This window comes from Carassius gibelio, chromosome A10 (genome assembly GCF_023724105.1).
Source record: "Carassius gibelio isolate Cgi1373 ecotype wild population from Czech Republic chromosome A10, carGib1.2-hapl.c, whole genome shotgun sequence".
In the NCBI taxonomy this organism is placed as follows: domain Eukaryota; kingdom Metazoa; phylum Chordata; class Actinopteri; order Cypriniformes; family Cyprinidae; genus Carassius; species Carassius gibelio.
The window spans coordinates 20,395,974-20,416,223 of NC_068380.1; the positions used below are offsets into that span (position 1 = coordinate 20,395,974).

At 36.8% G+C, this 20,250-nt stretch overlaps 1 protein-coding gene across 1 annotated transcript in view; it reads left to right on the forward strand.

The window, feature by feature from the left end:
* LOC128021516 (A disintegrin and metalloproteinase with thrombospondin motifs 6-like) overlaps positions 1-19,010 on the forward strand; it is a 106,150-nt gene extending 87,140 nt beyond the window's left edge. Inside the window, exons 21-24 of the mRNA XM_052608779.1 lie at positions 3,667-3,871; positions 3,959-4,135; positions 15,519-15,675; positions 18,166-19,010. Coding sequence (XP_052464739.1) covers positions 3,667-3,871; positions 3,959-4,135; positions 15,519-15,675; positions 18,166-18,275 — 649 coding nt within the window. The 3' untranslated portion in view covers positions 18,276-19,010. The remainder of the gene's footprint in view (positions 1-3,666; positions 3,872-3,958; positions 4,136-15,518; positions 15,676-18,165) is intronic.
* The last annotated feature ends 1,240 nt before the right edge of the window (positions 19,011-20,250 follow it).

A 20,250-nucleotide genomic window follows, 5' to 3' on the forward strand; every position in this document is an offset into this window, starting at 1 on the left:
CAAGAGCAATTTTTTAAAGGGACACAAAGATGTTTTGCTTTAAAGTCTTAAAATGGGGGCTTTTTATATTTGCTTAGAATTTTTGTGCACTAAAAAATTATCTTATGTCTGTTTTTATTTTCTCTGTCATTTTATTTGTCCAACAACACAAGTGGTAGTTATTTAAATATGAGTTAGGTTCATAGGTTCACCACACGGTCATATTATAATTATTAAATTATCTTGCGTCCTCCATATACTATTGTTTTTATTTATTTTTTTACTACTCAACACAATTATTTTATTATATATCATTTTATACTACAGTTCTTACTGGTTCTTGAATCTGATTGGATGAAAGCTTTTTCAGCGCCATGATATTCTAGTTATAACAGCTTTCCAACCATTTCACTGTTTGTATCACTCCGCTTGCAGTATTTCTCACAGCAAGTGTCATGGTGGATGCCCAAATCCACTATAATTTTATAAATAATACAGGTTTTTTTTGATAACGTCTACTTGAAAATTTGCTTCAACTTTTTCAGAGATGTGAGCTGCAGGGTGTCAGCGGCCGTTCAGCACTCATGAACCGGCCGAGAGCAGCTTCACCTCAGCAGGATCTTCTTGCTGGTGGCTCTGATGTCTATAGAGGTTAAACGTGAGATAAAATTTGTTTAGGGTAATTCTAACAGGCAATCTTTGGTCTCTTCAGTTTAATCTACTATTTGTTTTGAAGCAAATAGTTTTGGCTGAGGGCCAAATCTCTTCACGTTATATTTTCTGTAACTTCAATGCTGAGTGCTGCCTTTGTACTTTTGCATGAATTGCCTAGCAGCTTCTCTGATGGCAGCTGTTGTTTATTAAATATTATTCAATAAATGATTATTTATATAAATAATACTAGTATTTAATAATAGTTTTTAGTACTGAGAAATGGTGTGTGTGTTCGTGAAGGTGATTTTAGTTATATTATTCCTCCATTAGATGAGTCAGCAGTAAAGACTTGAAAGAGACTGAAGCAGGGTTGTAAAAAAGGAACACCTTGTAAGATGCAGTCAACAAATGCAGTGAGTAGCGCCATCATTGGAAATTACCCTTAACAGATGAAAGGATAGTGTGAGAAATATATAACTCTCCTCAGTGGACATTCAAACTAATGTTTAATTGAGAATGTGAAATTGAGCTGAAGAATGAGTGCTGTGTCAGATGCAGGTTATCACACTCAGTCCAATTCTCACATATAATACTCAACTCTACATAATACAATACAGTGAACTTTTAATAACAATATGCTTTCAATGAATTAAAGTAAAGCAATGAATTATTAATGTTCTAAAGTGATGTTTTCAAATTAGTAATGGAGGCTTGAGCTCAGCTGTTAAACTGTCAAACTGATATTTGAATCTGTGGTGGAAGGAAGTAGTTCCACACAAAAGAGGATATACACTCTTGTGCTGTCGAAAAAGCAACACCACACTTGTAGCAGTGCGATATGGCTATACAGGTGCTGGTCATATAATTAGAATATCATCAAAATGTTGATTTCTTACACTAATTCCATTCAAAAAGTGAAACTTTTTCATTACATTAATTGATTACTTGAAGACTGATATGTTTCAAATGTTTATTTATTTTGGTTTTGATGATTAACTGACAACTAAGGAAAATCCCAAATTCAGTATCTCAGAAAATTAGAATATTGTGAAAAGGTTCAATATTGAAGACACCTGGTGCCACACTCGAATTAGCTAATTAACTCAAAACACCTGCAAAGGCCTTTAAATGGTCTCAGTCTAGTTCTGTAGGCTACAAAATCATGGGGAAGACTGCTGACTTACACAAGGAGGGCAAGACACAAAAGGTCATTGCAAAAGAGGTTAGCTGTTCACAGAGCTCTGTGTCCAAGCACATTAATAGAGAGGCAAAGGGAAGGAAAAGATGTGGTAGAAAAAAGTGTACAAGCAATAGAGATAACTGCACCCTGGAGAGGATTGTGAAACAAAACTCATTCAAAAATGTGTGGGAGACTCACAAAGAGTGGACTGCTGCTGGAGTCAGTGCTTCAAGAATCACTTACCACAGACGTATGCAAGACATGGGTTTCAGCTGTCGCATTCCTTGTGTCAAGCCACTCGCCTGGGCTAAAGGACTGGACTGCTGCTGAGTGGTCCAAAGTTATGTTCTCTGATTAAAGTAAATTTTGCATTTCCTTTGGATATCAGGGTCCCAGAGTCTGGAGGAAAAGAGGAGAGGCACACAATCCACATTGACTGAGGTCCAGTGTAAAGTTTCCACAGTCAGTGATGGTTTGCGGTGCCTGTCATCTACTGGTGTTTGTCCACTGTGTTTTCTGAGGTCCAAGGTCAACGCAGCCGTATACCAGGAAGTTTTAGAGCACTTCATGCTTCCTGCTGCTGACCAACTTAATGGAGATGCAGATTTCATTTTCCAACAGGACTTAGCACCTGCAAACAGTGCCAAAGCTACCAGTACCTGGTTTAAGGACCATGGTATCCCTGTTCTTAATTGGCCAGCAAACTCGCCTGACCTTAACCCCATAGAAAATCTGTTGTGAAGAGGAAGATGTGATATGTCAGACCCAAGAATGCAGAAGAGATGAAGGCCACTATCAGAGCAACCTGGGCTCTCATAACAACTGAGCAACGCCACAGACTGATCAACTCCATGCCACGCCGCATGCTGCAGTAATTCAGGCAAAAGTAGCCACAACTAAGTATTGAGTGCTGGGCATGCTCATACTTTTCATGTTCATACTTTTCAGTTGGCCAAAAATCCAGATTTCAGATACTGAATTGGGGATTTTCCTTAGTTGTCAGTTATAATCATCAAAATAAAAAAAATAAACATTTGAAATATATCAGTCTGTGTGTAATCAATTAATATAATAAACAAGTTTCACTTTTTGAATGGAATTAGTGAAATCAACTTTTTGATGATATTCTAATTATATGACCAGTACCTGTATATCAGCATGCTGTGATTACCTACTGCCATTTCACAGCCGTTCTGATATGCAGCCTTATCGCACTGCTACGAGTGTGATAAAAACACAGCATGGTTTTTAATTGTATTAAAAAGGGGGGTCAACCCTCAAATGTGGTAGGTCCTGAAAATATATTTTGATGAAATAAAGCAAATACAGTTCTGTGGTTGGTAATAAATATTTATGGATGGAGAATTTCCTTTTTTGTGAAAACATTTTTGGGTCAGAAAGATCATCATGGATTCATTTATTTGATTTAAAAAAAAAAAAAAAAAAAATGTACTGTAATATTGTGAAATCTAATTACAATTTAAAATAACTGGTTTCTATTTAAATATATTAAAAAATGTAATTTATTCCTGTAAAGCAAATATTAATTTTCAGCATCAGTCTTAGTCACAAAATCCTTCTGAAATTATTCTAATATGCCGATTTGCTGCTCAATAATTTTTTTATAATCACTTGAAAACTGTTGTTCTGCTTCGATGAAAAGAAAGATCAAAAGAACAGCATTTATTTGACATTTCTTAAAAAAAGCCTAAAACCTCACTTATCCCAAACTTTTTATATGCTATACGTACATGTTAAAATATATTTTGATGAAATATACATAGAACATAGAACTTATGGTTGTTGTTGGAATATTTAGGGCAATTTCCATTTTCCGTTTACTTGTGTTTCAGGTGGTTAATCGGTGACTGGTCAGAATGTGGGAAAACCTGTGATGGAGGCATCCGAACACGCACTGTTTTATGTATCCGTAAAATCGGACCTGCTGAGGAGGAGTCTCTGGTGGACAGCCACTGTCTGACCCATCGGCCAATAGAACAAGAGTACTGCAACAATCAGTCCTGTCCGCCCCAGTGGGTGACGCTGGACTGGTCTGAGGTGACTTGATGTGTTCTTCATGTATCTCTATCCTCTAGAATGCCTGCCAGTCTTTTAGTTTTAATATTATTGTGTTTTTGTTTATAGTGTACCCCAAAGTGTGGCCCTGGCTTCAAGCACCGCATTGTTCTGTGTAAAAGTAGTGACCTGACCAAAACCTTCCCACCAGCCCTCTGTTCTGACCAAAACAAACCTCCAGTCCGTATTCGCTGCAGCCTAGGACGCTGTCTGCCACCACGCTGGATCCCTGGAGAATGGGAACAGGTAATACAAGTTCACATCTCATTCCACAGTTATTCATCCGGATGAGGACAGTTTAACTGAACCAGAACCACGATTTGCTTTCTGCTACTGTCTGATTGGTGGAATTTTCTGTACAAACTCTGTACAAAACTACTAGCTTCAGCAAAAGTATATACCACCAAAAACATGTACAATCAATTAAGATCACAGTAGGTTTGTCCTTAAAGGTTTATAAATTACTGAAAAAAAGTCTGTTTCCTTATGGAGAAAACGAATGGCATTTTTACTTTCAGAACTTGACTGTTGCACTCTTTAGACTCAGTTAACATCCTACTTTTTTCTCTCATTGAATACTGCTTCATTTAAAATTGGTTGTGAAAACAGTTCAAGCTGACTATAAACTTCAAGCAAATTCAGCCTTGAATATTTCAGGTGTTGTTATGATTTAGAACAAATAATGTTGTCTTCACAAATGTATTCCACAGCATTCCTGGTCTGAAAATGCAGGCAAGGCTGCAAGGCTGTGTAAAGACTATTTTAATACAACATGAAAAATACCATGTGTTTAGTTGACGTCAATAGAATTTACACTCTCGTGATTAAAGAGGGTCTCTGGAAAGCCAGTGACGTGTTTACGTAGGTGACAGTAAATATAACAGCCCAAGAGTGTGTAAATGATGCTAATATCATCCAGATTGTTTGAGGTTCATCTCTTCAGTAGACAAGGTTTTCGGTCAATGCCAAGAATATGTTTTAAAAAAGAAAAAAAATATCACTCTCAGACCAATCCAGCAGTTTCATGCTTTAAAAAATTTGATACAATCAGAATAACTGTAGTGGCTTATAGTAAATATTTTTTTTAAATAACACAAAAATATGGTTATATTCCGACTGGTAATATTCGATAAGGATAAGAATTAAGGGCAGATTATGATCTTATCCATCAGGGATTGGTTTCTTTAAATGGAAAGTTGAAAAATAGAGTCCTGCAGTGTATTTTTGTAGACCAACCCAGATGTTTGCCTTTCTGTTTGGCTCCCTCGACAAAAACCCAATAGGGTTATGAGATACTGAATTTGGGATATATAAACATAAAAATTAAAAGAAATAAACATTTGAAATATATCAGTATGTGTGTAATGAATGAATATAATGTACAAGTTTCACTTTTTGAATGGAATTAGTGAAATCAACTTTTTGATGATATTCTAATTATATGACCAGCACCTGTACAGCAGAGTGACTAATGAGTGAAATTTGTGTATTGTATTAGGTTGCTAGGCAACTAATTTTTCCAATGAATAACTGAGCTACATCATGGAAGGAGACTACTGGAATACATCTCAGTTTAATTTCAGACAGTCACAATTTACTCCCTCCAGCAACGTCGAGACCTCTAATGTAGAAAAGCTGACAGGAGTCAGAGATTACAATGACATTCCACAAGTAGCTCTCACTCCTTAGTTTTGAAGCATTGAGTTTGGCCGAGAATTCACAAGCGTGCCTCAAGACACCTTCAGTCATATTTCTAATAACTGTCAATCACGACTAATTATAATAAAAGCAACTATAGTAAATGTAACATTTTAGTTCATTATTTTAAAACATAAGATGTTAGTGAAGTTTTCTAAAAGCTCTCAGTACCTTTAGTTTGAAAGTGTATCATATCAGTATTGCTTTGTCTTGTCATGTAACATCCTCAATATGTTATTTTTTTTACTATATACTTCACTGCAAGTTGCGGTGACTAGTGAATGCCACTTAATGCAGAAGCAATTATGTATAGAGTGCATTTATAGAAATTAACATGTTTTTATGATTATAAAAAAATAACCAGTTATTAATTTCCCTGTGGTTCTGGTATTCAGGAGAGAGAGTTTTGTTTGCCAATACTTGGTAGAAAAGTAAAAGAGATATCCATGAGCACACGTTAATATTCCGCTTGGTTTCAGAATTCCATTTGATTTCAGATTTGCTTGCCCCTAAATACTTTGTAAAAATTAACAAACCAACCATTGTTGGTCAAATTAAATATGGTTCAGATGAACTTCTTCCTGTTAAGAAAATGGTTCTTGGCCAGTGTTGGGGAAAGTTACTTTTAAAAGTAGTGAATTACAATATTGTGTTACTCCCTAAAAAAAAAAAAAATTAACTAATTGTGTTACTTCGTAACTTATGGAAACCATTATGCTACATTACTTTTTCCTCATCTGTCCTGGATTTGCTTGCTTTTATTATAAAAAAATAAAACGTTCTATTTTTGGCAAATAATGGATAATGAATAATCCACAGGCTGAAGGAAATGTAGATTCACATCTGTACTATAGAGGGTGCAGCTCAAACAAACCTTGCAAAAAGGTTAAAGAAGAATGAAACAAACATTTTCTAAAGTCATTTCTTTAGTAAGGTTGGCTCAAAAGGTCAGCAGCAAAGACATTGGTTAAAAAACAGGGATTAAATTGTCAGGGTAGTAATGGAAGATGAATCAGTTGCAGGGATAACAAAGATTTGAGTTTCAAACACAAAACAGGAACTAAGTCACAGTCCGGGAGGATAACCAGAAGAGATTCCAGCCGAGTCCAAGAAGTTGAATGTCAGCTCAGCAGGAGGTGTCTAGGGGAGGGGGTCCTGAGCAAATAGTAGAGAGTAACAGTCCAAGAGCAACAAGACAGTCCAGCTCTCCAATGAACACCAGAGGACCGAGAACAAGCAAGGGATGGGAGGAAGGAAGCAGGGAGTCCAACAGCCAGAGCCGAAGGGGTAGCTGGGGAGCAAAAGGGGTGGTGGGAAAACAACTAAACTTAAAGGCAAGAGCTCATAAACAAGGAACTAGATTGAACTGAACTAAATCAAAAGAAAACCCCTAATATCAAAAAGGTATAAAATAAATGCAAAGGAAACCAAGCTAGGCAGTAGTAGGAACAAGACCAAACAACAGCATCAAGAGCCAGGTTAACTCAGTAGAGCAGAGATTCAATCTGGCACAGGACAGAAAACAAGAGGGGAATATAAAGGGTGAGTAACGATCTAAAACAGGTGTAACCCTAATGAGATAATAAGGTAACCAGAGGGGCGGGGTAACAATCGACAATAAAGCACATGGCAAACAAACCAACTGACAGCCATGTGCTCCAGACAGACCAGGGGCCCGTTCTTCGTACATTGCTAACTCAGTTAACTGGATTTGATTGTTGACGATTTGGTGTGATCTTGGATCGTTTGGTTCTTCGAAGCTCATCCCGGAGCTGCTGTCATAGCAACAGGTCTGTAAACTTAAACCTTCTCGGGAGCAGGCTTATTTCATGTAAAAAGGATAAGATCGCTTCTTTTCAACCAGAACTGATACTCAAAATGTGTCTGCTACCACCGCTACTTTATTACAAGAGTATCGTACTGATCCAGGGACAATAATTTAAAATAATAATCATTAAAAAATAATATAAAAATGCTGTGTAGTCCATAACAGCCTACTATAGACAGCCAGTTTTACTCACTGAAATATTTATGTCATAAAATTATAACTTCATAATCGTATCAGAGTCGTACACACATGCTATACAGATAATCGAGTGGTGCATTATTTTGAGTGATGATGATATTATGGGCGGGGCTTGATTGAGCGCAGGAGATGCAGATAACATGATATTGACCCTTAAGAAACTTTCATTAATGCTGTCACGTAACAAATCTGTCCCAATATAAAATGAAATGAATAGATAATTTCTACATTGAAATAAAAATGTAAAGACTGCACAACTATAAATTGCGAATCTAAATAATTGGGAATCATGAAAAAATTTATAATAAAATGAAAACATGTTGTATTATCTGTTTCATGTATCTATTATAACATTTATGTAGTTTTGTTTGCTTGGCTGTTTCCTTATAAAAGTCCAGAAATTTGTTTTTCGTCAGGTGTTTTTCGTCAGGTGTCGTTTTAAATTATATGACGTCATTACATTGCCGTCTTTCCACCTGCCAATCGCTGCACTGCTGATCATGGTTTCGAGTATCGATACATATCCCCTTCTAAAACAACACATGAACGCGAAATTATCTCAGATAACTCAATCCAGCGATACTAATCATACACAACAGGTGTGTTCGAAGAACCCAATTAGCCGGATCATGATTAGCACGATGATATCATCTTGGATGTGTCATTTGATCTCGGATGTAATAAGCGACATACGAAGAACAGGCCCCTGTTGTGTATGATTAGTATCGCTGGATTTAGTTATCTGAGATAATTGCGCGTTCATGTGTTGACTTAAAAGGGGATATGTATCGATACTCGAAACCATGATCAGCAGTGCAGCGATTGGCAGGTGGCAAGACGGCAATGTAATGACGTCATATAATTTAAAACGTTGGATGAGCTTCGAAGAACCAAACGATCCAAGATCATGCCAAATCGTCAACAATCAAATCCAGCTAACTGAGTTAGCGATGTACGAAGAACAGGCCCTAGGACACAACATAAACAAACCCAGATCAGGCTGGTTCCTTGACATAAATACATAAAGGACATTTGTGTTATTTACCATTTAATTATTAATTATACGTTTGTGTCATGTTCTGAGTTTGCATTTCACAGTTTTTATTAATTTTGAGAAATACTGCAGTAGTTTATTTGCAAGTGAGATGAGTAAATGCATGTTTACATTTAGTCTAGATATACAAGCATCATGTTCAGACAGCGCACACAATACCTCTGCATTTACTCCCAATTTCTCTTAACATGGGTTCTGGAGAGCTGTCAGTCAATAAAAGGGAAAACAAAGTAACTGGCATTTCTTATTTGAAAAAGTACATTAAAAAAGTAATAAATAAAAAATAACTTGTAATGTGTTACTCCCAACACTGTTCTTGACTAGAATAGTGGACAAGACTTTATGTCTGTAGACAAATGGGTTGAATATATTGTTCTTTATACAATTTTAGACCAGTTACTAAAGTCTAACTTTTTTTTTTTTCAATATGTTTATTGTCATTTTCTCATTTTATAACCACAGAACAAGTGCATATACTTACACCTTTTCACATATACATCTTCAATTAACACTTCTTAAAGGTAAAGAAAATAATAAAAAATAAATAAATAAATAATAATTAAAAAAAAAAACAAAATTATAATAATAATAATTATATATATATATATATATATATATGAATTTGCTACAGACAATGTATACAAAGTGTTTTTCTGTAAAGTCTACATTCCCAGTTTACATGATATTTATGTATGGCTCCCACAGCCGATCAAAGTCTTTCCTCTTGCATTTAGCAATATAAGTTAGCCTTTCCAATCCGATACAGTTTGATATCTCCTTAATCCACATTTTCATGGATGGAGCATCCATACTCTTCCAGCATAGTGCAATAGCTCTTCTGGCTTGAAGCAGACCAAAGTCTATAAGTTTAATCTGTTTTGATGTTTGTATGATGTCCATTGGATATATTCCAAGAATGCAAAGTTTTACATTCATAGGAATTTTAATACCAAACATATTTGACATACATTTTAAAACCTCCTTCCAGAAGTTTTGTATTTTTGGGCATTCCCAGAGGCAATGGTATAATGTACCTTTGTTATCCAAGCATTTAGAACACACATCTGGAATATTACAGGATATTCGATGAAGTTTGACAGGTGTTATATAGGTTCTCATTAACCATTTATATTGAAGTAATTTAAACCTTGTATTTATTGTCTGTGTTTGTGCTTTAAGACATGCATATTTCCAGTCTGCTTCATCTATATCTTCTTTTATATCCATTTTCCAGGCATTTAATTTGTCCAATGTTGATTCAGTGCTGTGTTTGACCATTAGATTATAGTACACAGATAAATGACCTTTGCCTTCTAAATTTCCAAGAGTTATTTCTTCTAATTTTGATAAAGATGGCATACAGAGTATCTGTTTTTCTTTTGATATCATGTAACTTTTCAACTGCAAATACTTAAAAAAATGTTTTTTAGGGATTGTATATTTCTGGCACAGCTGATCAAATGAAAGTAAAACCCCATCTTCATATAAATCCTTCATTTTCTGAATGCCTCTTATATTCCATAACTTAAATCCACCATCTTTATTACCAGGTATAAATTGTTCATTACCCCAAATAGGAGTAAACTGGGATAATCTCGGCATACCCCCAATATGCTTATGTGCGGCGTGCCAGATAGAAACAGTATTTTTAAGGAAAGGATTTTTAGTTTTCTTCTTCAATGACTTTATATCTGAGGAGTATAGATACATCTTTAATGGCATTTCTGGGATGGACCCTTGTTCGATGTCTACCCAAGCTGGAGGTGTTGTTGTGCAGAAATAATTTAATGCTGAAGTCAGCTGGGCAGCCATATAGTACCATCTAAAATTCGGAAGTTGAAGCCCTCCCCTTTCATAGGGCAGGTGTAATAGTTTAAGGCGAAGTCTAGCTTTTCTATCATTCCAAATAAAAAGAGCAATTAGTTTGTTAAGTTTATTAAAAAACAGGTTTGGTAATGGCAATGGGAGTGTTTGAAAAAAGTATAAAAATTTGGGTAAAATAGACATTTTAATTATGTTAATTCGTCCGATCATGGATATTGGTAAATTTGACCATTTTTTCAATGCTTCAGTGGTTCTTTCCACCAGGGGATCGTAATTTGAGAGGATTTCACTAAGGTCGGGAGTAATTTTGACACCTAAATACCTAAAGCCTTCTGTAGTTGTCATAAAAGGGGTATTTATTATGGGTCTATGTCTTTCTTCCTTATTGAGAAATAATAATACTGATTTAGAGTTGTTAATTTTATATCCAGAAAACGCTCCAAAGTTTTCGATTAAGCTCATCAAATTGGAAATACTACTTTTCACATTAGTGAGAAAAAATATAATATCATCAGCAAATAAAGAGATACGATGATCCTTTTCCCCAATTATAATACCTGATATTCCTGTATGTGCTCTCACTGCCATAGCTAGGGGTTCAATTGCCAACACGAACAACAGGGGGGACAGAGGACACCCCTGACGTGTGGATCGCTGTAGATTGAAAGATCTTGAGATGGTGTTATTGGTTAATATCTCAACAGCTGGGTCCGTATATAACAGTCGAATCCACTTCAGAAAAGTTTCACCTAATCCAAATCTTGGAAGAACATCAAAGAGATAGTCCCATTCTATTCTGTCGAATGCTTGGCATGCATCTATTGATAACATTGCGGTGTCTTTTTCATTGTGTCTCTCATGTAGAACATTCAAGACTCTTCTGATATTATGATAACCTTGTCTTTTTTGTACAAAGCCTTGTTGATCGTCACTAATTAATTGGGGAAGGTGTTTGTCTAATTTTCTAGCAAGTGCTTTACAAAGTATTTTTGTATCACATCCCATTAAACTTATCGGTCTGTATGATGAGCATTCAGTTGGGGGTTTATTTGGTTTTAATATTATAGTTATTATAGCCAGTCTTAATGAATCTGGGAGCCTTCCAGTAATAAATGATTCCTCAAACATGTCAAGTAATGGTCTTAGAAGCTGTCTTTTAAATATTTTATAGAATTCTATCGGAATCCCATCTGGCCCTGGTGCTTTACCACTGTTAATATCTCCTATAGCTTCACTAAGATCTTCTATTGTTAATGGGCTGTCTAATGCTGTTTTCTCATCTTCTGATATAGTCTCAAATTGCAGCTGATCTAAAAACAATTTCTGAGCTGTTTTATTGTTTGCTTTATATTCTGATTTGTATAACTGCTGATAAAAGTCTCTAAAATGATTATTTATCTCTATTGGGTCCATAGTTAGATTACCGGATTTCAGCTTTATAGAGTTAATTGCTCTTTCAGATTGCATTTTCTTTATCCTCCAGGCCAGCAGCTTACCTGCTTTTTCCCCCTGATCATAGTATGTTTGCCTAGTCCACATTAAGCTTTTAGCCACTTTGTCAGTTGTCAGTTTATCATAATTAGCTCTCATAACAGACAAGTCATGTAATTTTTCAGGATTATTATCAATACTTATTTCAATTTCAACTTTTTTTATTTGATCCTCTAGATTTTGTAATTCCTGATTATTTCGTTTAGCTTTAGCACTTGTATAACTGATCATTTCTCCTCTTATGTAAGCCTTAAACGCTTCCCATCTAATACTTGCCGTAGTTTCATTCGTATTTAGTTGAAAATATTTATCAATACTATTCTCCACAAATGTAATAAACGCTGGGTCTTGTAACAAATAAGTTTGTAACCTCCATCTAGAACAATGCTGAAATCTACCCAAATGTATATCCATAGATACCGCAGCATGATCACTAATAACTATACTATTATACCAGCATTTTTTCACATTAGACAATAATTCCCTTGAGATTATAAAATAGTATATGCGCGAGTGAGTTTTATAGGAACTTGAGTAAAAGGAATATTCTCTTCTATTTGGGTTTAGCATTCTCCAAACTTCAATTAATTTTAGATCCCTCATATAATCAATGATCATTTTTCTAGTTTGTATATGAGTTGTATCAGTTTGGGTGGATCTGTCCAAAACAGGGTCGAGGGTACAATTGAAATCTCCGCCGATTATATGAAATCCCTCCAAAGCAGATAAAGTTAAAAATAATTTCTCAAAAAATAATGGGCTGTCATCGTTTGGACCGTAAATATTAATAAGATTATGCTTTTGTGTCAAAATACTCCCCTGAACAATAACATATCTTCCTGAATGATCCTGTATAATTTTTGTAACTTGAAATGACAATGATCTATGAATGAGGATAACTACGCCCCTTGCATGACTATTAAAAGTTGCGTGAAATACTTGGCCAGGCCATCTTTTATTTAAGTTGTGTATATCTGTTGCAACCAAGTGTGATTCTTGTAGAAAGACTATTTCAGATTTGAGATATTTTACCCTGTTCAATACTTGCTTCAGTTTGGTCAATTTTCTCATTCCACGGACATTCCAACTTGTAATTTTAATGTCCAGACTGTTTTTTAGTTTTGTTTTCTCCATTAATTATCAAGGCATATTTTGAAATATAAATGGAAGTAGATGAAAGAGAGAGAGAGAAAGAAAAAAAAAAAAAGAAAGAAAAAAAAAAAAGAAAAAAAAGATGCAAGTGTACACGAACCTCCCCCACCCTACAGGCAGACACCCACACTCAGAACATCGAACTGTTCGAGTTTTAACCCCGGTACTTCCAACTGAAGTGCCTACCCCCCCTCCCCTTAAATAAGAATCTGAGGGACGCTGATCCACAATATTTGAGGAGCAACTAGTCAGCGTAGCTCAGCCCAAGATCCCAACAAAACAGTCAGTGACCGAATGTCAACCATGCACATTCAATTTAAAATATTCTCCCCCTTTTAACTATAAGAATAGCCCATGTAACTTGACCATTTCAAAACAATACTTCTTTATCTAATAGCCTACACATAACATACGAACTATATAGAACAAAGTTAGCATAGTTGTACCCAACGCGTCGCGCTGAAAGTGATTGCAATATGCATACTTAAAACTTCGCACACTCCAACTGAAGCATGCTTTGAGTTATTTAGACTCACTACCGCTGTAACGTTACATCTCGATTGTCCGTCTTATCAACAGCTGCTTAAACATTTTACCTCTTGGTTTAATGCCATAGACACCTAACTGTAGATTCTACGTTGACTGTGAGATGCTTTTATAGAATTTTTCAGCTTCTTGCGGCGTTGAGAAGAGATGGATCTTGCCATCGTGTAACACTCGAAGCTTGCAAGGGTTGTGCTGAAATCCACGGAAGGCGTTGATATCCACAAACAATTTCGTGACTGGATTAAATCCCCGTCGAATCCGTACCGTCTCCGCTGAGAGATCCTGTGCAAAGGATATTTTGACTCCGTCATACGTGATGTCTCGTCGCCTTGATTCACGGTAGACAAATTCTTTCTCCTGAAACTTTAAGAAGCGGATGAGTATTGCTCTGTTTTGGTTGGGCTTCCCAGATGCGAGTGTGCGATGAACTCGCTCTAGGGTGAATGATTTGTCTGGTCCCAGCCATTGTGTCAACCTCTCGCTTATAAATTCGAGGAGAGTTTTCTGACCCTCGGCGCCCTCTCGAATACCATAGAGCCGGAGGTTCTTCCTTCTGCCCCGGTTCTCCAAGTCGTCAGTCTTTGATTCGAGGTAAACAACTCGTTTGATGACTGAGTCGAGTGCCGCTTCTGTTTTCTCAAGTGCCTGTTCTGCATCGTGTATGCGGCCTTCGGCCTCCTCAATGCGGGCTGCATTAGAAGAAACATCTCGTTTTACATCGGACACTTTGCTTTCCAGCGAGGTCATTGAGTTCGCCATATCAGTCAGACGGGTATCTATGTTATCCAACTTCGTTCCAATCTCTGATCAAAGTAATTTCAGTTCGTTTAAAACTTCGGCTACGCTATCCATGTTAGCTTCCACTTTACCTGGTGAGCTCGACGAAGTTGTTTTAACGCTGCCCTTGCGTGCTCGAGTAAAAATTTCACACTGCTTAGTTACTTGAGGATTTGACATATCAACGCTGATACTTTACTCGAATGTTGGCCGTGTTTATAAGGGGTTTTATTTTAAATTGTGCACGGTTTCTCGGAGCCTCTCCACTAAGCTGCCATCCAGGTCCTGGCCACGTGACCCCCCCACTAAAGTCTAACTTAATTGACTCCTCGTGGCAAAGTGGCTTGTAATATTTTAACCTTGCTTTTTATTCATACATGTTCTTCACTCTAATACTGTAGTCTTTCAAATACTGTACCTTTGTAGTGTATAGTAACTTAGATTGTTTGTTGTGCTTAAAGTGACACTAGAACTGTGTGATTTGATCATTTTAGAAAAATATGAATTATTTTCAGAAATAATTATTAAAATGATTTAGTTCTGTCTTTGTTTGCATTGTCATGGTTTTAACTATGTAATAATTTATATTCTTCTAATTGATTTTCATGATTTATAATTGAAAGTCTCTGTCTGTGGCACTGGTTAAACAATCTTATGGTTAAAAGTAATTTGCAAAGTAGTAAAATAAATGTTGAAGGCTTGGTGAAATGTTTTGACCTTATACGAGAAAAAGATTTAAGTCTGTTTTAAAAATAAAATCAACAGCAGGTCCCAGAGGATGGAGAAACTGCTTGTAAAGTTATGAGTATCCATATTGGTTATCATCAGTTATTTTTTATTTATTTACTTACTACTAATTACTGCTTATTAGTTAGTATGGGGTGGATTAAGGGATCTAAAATATTGTCATGCAGAAGAAGGCATTAATATCTGCTTTATACGTTAATATGCTTTATATAAAACTGATTTATTAACAGCTTTTCAGTCATAATATCTCTGCATCCCTAGTTCTGACGTAGGTAATAGAGACTGTACTAAAGGCTCTCTGTGTGTTTTTACAGTGCTCTGCTCAGTGTGGACTAGGACAGCAGATGCGGACGGTTCAGTGTCTGTCGTATACAGGACAGCCCTCCACCGAATGTCCAGAGTCACTACGGCCCAACATCATGCAGCAGTGTGAAAGCAAGTGTGACGCTACACCCATCTCTGGTGGCGACGGTAAGTCAGTCACCCTTCCTCTAATCCTGTGAAAGAGTGGCGATGGCTTATGAGTGTTTCGTATGAGCTGCACCTGGCTTTGATCACAGTTTTGACATTTACAAAGTTTGTGGTCTCTGCGTTCAATTTTGAATTAACAAAGGATTATATCGTTCTGTTCTTGACCGTTATTAAATACTTCAGTTTGGAAACGAGACGGTACAATCCTGGATTCAATAAACGTTCCATGACCCTTGAGAGATGGATCCCTATTCAGATTCCTTCACTGGGGAAGCAGCGTTAGATTATCCCTCCTAATGGACCCTAATAGGATTAGTTGTGTCCTAATCAGCAGCAGTGACAGAATGTCTACTTTCATTGTCTTCAGCCATGGCAGTTTAAAGACTCTAATAAGAAAGCCATTGATTGAGGTTGGGCCAGTTAGCACCATCAGCACACTGTCACGCTAATGCAGATGGCCGTCTGCCCGCGCTGTGAATCAGGTCACTCTCTTTTTATGCTTAGATGCTATAATTACCATAAGAGGCTTGTGCCCAGGCCCTGAGTCATGGCCTCTTTTGAAGGAGAACTTAGAGTTTTGGCTTTGACACAAAGGTAGTCTATTAGATTTCCAGTGCTGCAGGGTCATGCAAGATTCTGTCCCCGTCCTACTGAATCCGCCTTGGACCCAAAAATAACTTTTAATTGGTACTCTACATCAGGGGACCCAGAAATCCCACAGAATTGCGGTTTTTATTCAGATTTAGCATCTACCTTCACGAAGCTACTGGCTAACTGACTGTCCTTCATATTCACATAAGTGATGTTCTCAAGCCTAATATGTATTTAATGTTACAGGCTCAACCACACGATCACAGAAGTACTACAATAAAAGTTTACTGTTCATGCACACACACTAATGTCAGCAAAATGATTCAGTGTGTGCAATTAATGATTAGCCTGCTTCCTTCTCCTTCTAAAATAAAATATTATGGTTAGTGTAGCATTAACCATTTGTTTTGTTGTTTTTTTGTAGTAAAACCGTGGCTAATTTTAGTAAGGGTTAGCATTTATCATTCTAATTATACGTTTGCTTAGGGTGTATGCAATTTACGACACTATCACTGCTTATTTGTAACTCTGCTACAAAGGGATAACTAGAAAGGCTAATTTGATTAATAAGATGCTGCCATACATTTAGGGGTCCTATAGAATTTCTTGTGATGCATCTGATTAGGACAACATGTAACAAGGTTGGAATTGACAGGAAGAAAACATTAGCACAGGCCGGGTTGTAAAACATCTAAGGATGACAGGACAGTGAGATTTATATGGGCTGCTAATTTTCATCCATGCAATCTAGTTGACAAATAATTTTCATTGGTGCTCGCTTTCACTAGCATATTAAAATTTGAGCCTTTCGCCACTGCACTGATTAAGAAAATTAGCAAAATATTCTAATAACACTAGAAAATGCGCAAAATATGCGTTCTGTGTGAATGGCTTGGTTTCAGTTTTGATGTAAACAAGATCTTCTCCGCATTAATGTTCTCTTTTCCCGCAATATTTGTAATCAACAACACAGCAGCGCTGCATCTAGTGGCTTCAACTGGATAGGCTAACAAAAACATTAAAATGCAATGACACTTACATCTTAAGTGCTAATTTTCCTCCATGCAATCTAGTTGACAAATAATTTTCATTGGTGCTCGCTTTCACTAGCATATGAAAATTTGAGCCTTTCGCCACTGCACTGCCACCTAGATTCACACAGACATCTGAAATATGACTCGCATTCTAAGAACCCAGAAGGTTGTCCACAGAGGACATGCAAATATGCTTTTCATTAAAAATACGGAGGGATATGAAGTGAAATGAAAAATGAAATTAGTAAAACGTTCTTCCATTCAGTTGATATGGAAACATGTTTGACTGTAGTTTCATTACTTTAAATGATAAAAAGTAGCTGGTCTTTATTGCTTTGAACAGCTCATCAGAGATTTTAGATAGAGAGAGTTGGGCCCAGTAGTAGGTCCAGCAGCCTCTGGGATCTGTATCAAAGTCTTGAGTCATTGATCCACACAGACTTGCCTGTCATATAAGGAGACCGTTCACCTAAAATTAAGTCTGTCATTTTTTACTTGCCTTCATGTCATACTGAACTCATTTGACGTTTTCTTTTTTCCATGGAACAGAAATGGAGGAATATCTTGGACATTTTGAAAATATGTGAAGTGAATCACACAAAGCTGTCTTATTATTGTACCTTTATTCTGATCTTGGAGCTTGACAGCCCCAACTCTAATCAATCTTGGGTGTTAAACTACAGCAAAAAGTCAAACAGGTTTGGAATGACATGAGGGTGGGTAAACGATGACAGACTTTTCATTTTAGGGTGAACTATCTCTTTAACAAGACTTCAAGTTTCCTCTTTGTGGTTCTCCAGCATCAACCACTTACTCACTCCTCCACGTATCCTTTCTCATTCCATCTTTTTTCCTCTTTCCCTAGAGTGCAAAGACGTAAATAAGGTGGCATATTGCCCGTTGGTGCTGAAGTTCAAGTTCTGCAGCCGTGCTTACTTCAGGCAGATGTGCTGCAAGACATGCCAAGGACACTGAGCCCGCAGAGACAACAAGGAAAGAGAGAGAAAACTGGCAGGGAGACAGCGAGAAATGTCAATGCTGGACACAGAGAAGGAAGCCTCTCTCTCTCACTAATCAACACACACACACACACACACACAACTGCTTTTAGCCCTGTGGATCCCAAACCACTGCTCAGCACTGCGCTGAAACCGGTCTTATTTTCACTTCTGTGAAGTGGGAATGTATAAAATGATCATTATTGTTGTTATTTTTATAATAATGATAATAATTGCTCTTGGTTATTATTATTATTATCAATGTCTTTTTGTTGTTATAATCCAAAGTGCTGGACACAACACTCACAGAAGTAGCACGGCAGAGGTTTACTGTATTTCAAGGTGCCCACCTAAGAGAGTTTGGAACATTGGTATATCCCTGGGTCTTGCATACACACTCCTAACATGGTTCTGTTAGTAACGCTGCATTCAGGGGCATTCAAACCATTAATGTTTGCTCACATTGGCAGCATCGGATCGATTGGAGGTAATTTGTTTTCAATAAGAGTTGGCTGTTTGAGGCAACATAAGCATCAGATACTGTTGGTGGCATGCCAAAATATCGCTACCAACAACAAGCGTGCAGACACCATCATTTACGTGATCCAGCATCTGATACATTTGTATACAGCAGGCCAAAAGGAACACTTCCAAGCGGATAGTACTGAGACTTGGTGACTGCAATGTGAATGCCCCTTTAGGGTTAAAAATAGTTTCGCTCCTAAAAACAAAGTATAATTCAGGGGTAGAGCTGTCAAAATGGATAAAAAACAAATTTAAAAATTTTGAGCTTAAATATTATGAAAATTTGAATTAGATTTGAATTTAAAATGCATAATTTCAGTTAAGTTAAAGAAAAGCGATTGCCTGTCTCCTGACGCCACAAGTCGCAGGGCGCATCGAGCAGAAGATAACATGACTATCCGTGAAAAAAAGTGCATAAATGTTTTAAACCAATTATAATTAATTAAGTTGCTTAAACAATTATAAACAAAACAGCATCATGTATGTATTCATACAAAGGACTGAAAACCAATTACATTTTTCATTTAAAACAAGCTGAAGTGGGATGAGGGAAAAAACACCTCCATTAAATCTTGAGATATGTTTTTTTTTTTTTTACTTGGATTATTTTACGTGGCTTTCTAAACATGCAGATCTCTTATGTGAGAAGCGAGTGCAAGGGTGATAGATGTCCATCTACCAACATTTGCGAAATATATGTTCTGTGAGAATGGCTTGGTTTCAGTTTTGATGTAAACAAGATCTTCTCTGCATTCATGTTCTCTTTTCCCCCAATATTTGTAAATCAACAACAAAGCAGCGCTGCATCTAGTGGCTTCAACTGGATAGGCTAACAAAAACATTAAAATGCAATGACACTTACATCGCCATCCCATCTTGTGCGCCACTGATAAGGCTGCCTTCCTAATGCACACCTAAAATTCTAATGCAGCGTTTTTGGATTTGAATGTGGATTTTTATCTTAAAATCAACGAATAGTCGAAATCCAATTTATTTTTTATTTTTTTCTTTGACAGCCCTAATCAGGGGTAACCTGTCCTGCTCCTAGAAAGCTATGTACCTTCCTGCAGTCTTCAACCTGCTCCTACAGAAACTTTGCAGGTGTTATAGACTTACTTGCCTTTTGATTGAAAGTATAGACTGGGAGTGTCCAATCCTGCTCCTTTAAGGGTCAGTATCCTACAGAGTTTAGCAGCAACTTAGCATAGCAGCTGAACTCTGGCTTTGCTTCACTTTGCTTTTAGTTTAACACTCGCAAACTTCTCTAAGCACTTCCCAGCTGCTACTGCCATATTGAAGTGCATTCGACTTTGTGAAGTTGACATGGGAAGTTTATATAGACCAGGGAGGTCCAATCCTGCTACTGGAAGGCTGAGTTTGGACATGCCTGATATTACCCCTTGACCCCTTCGATTTTTATTAAGGGT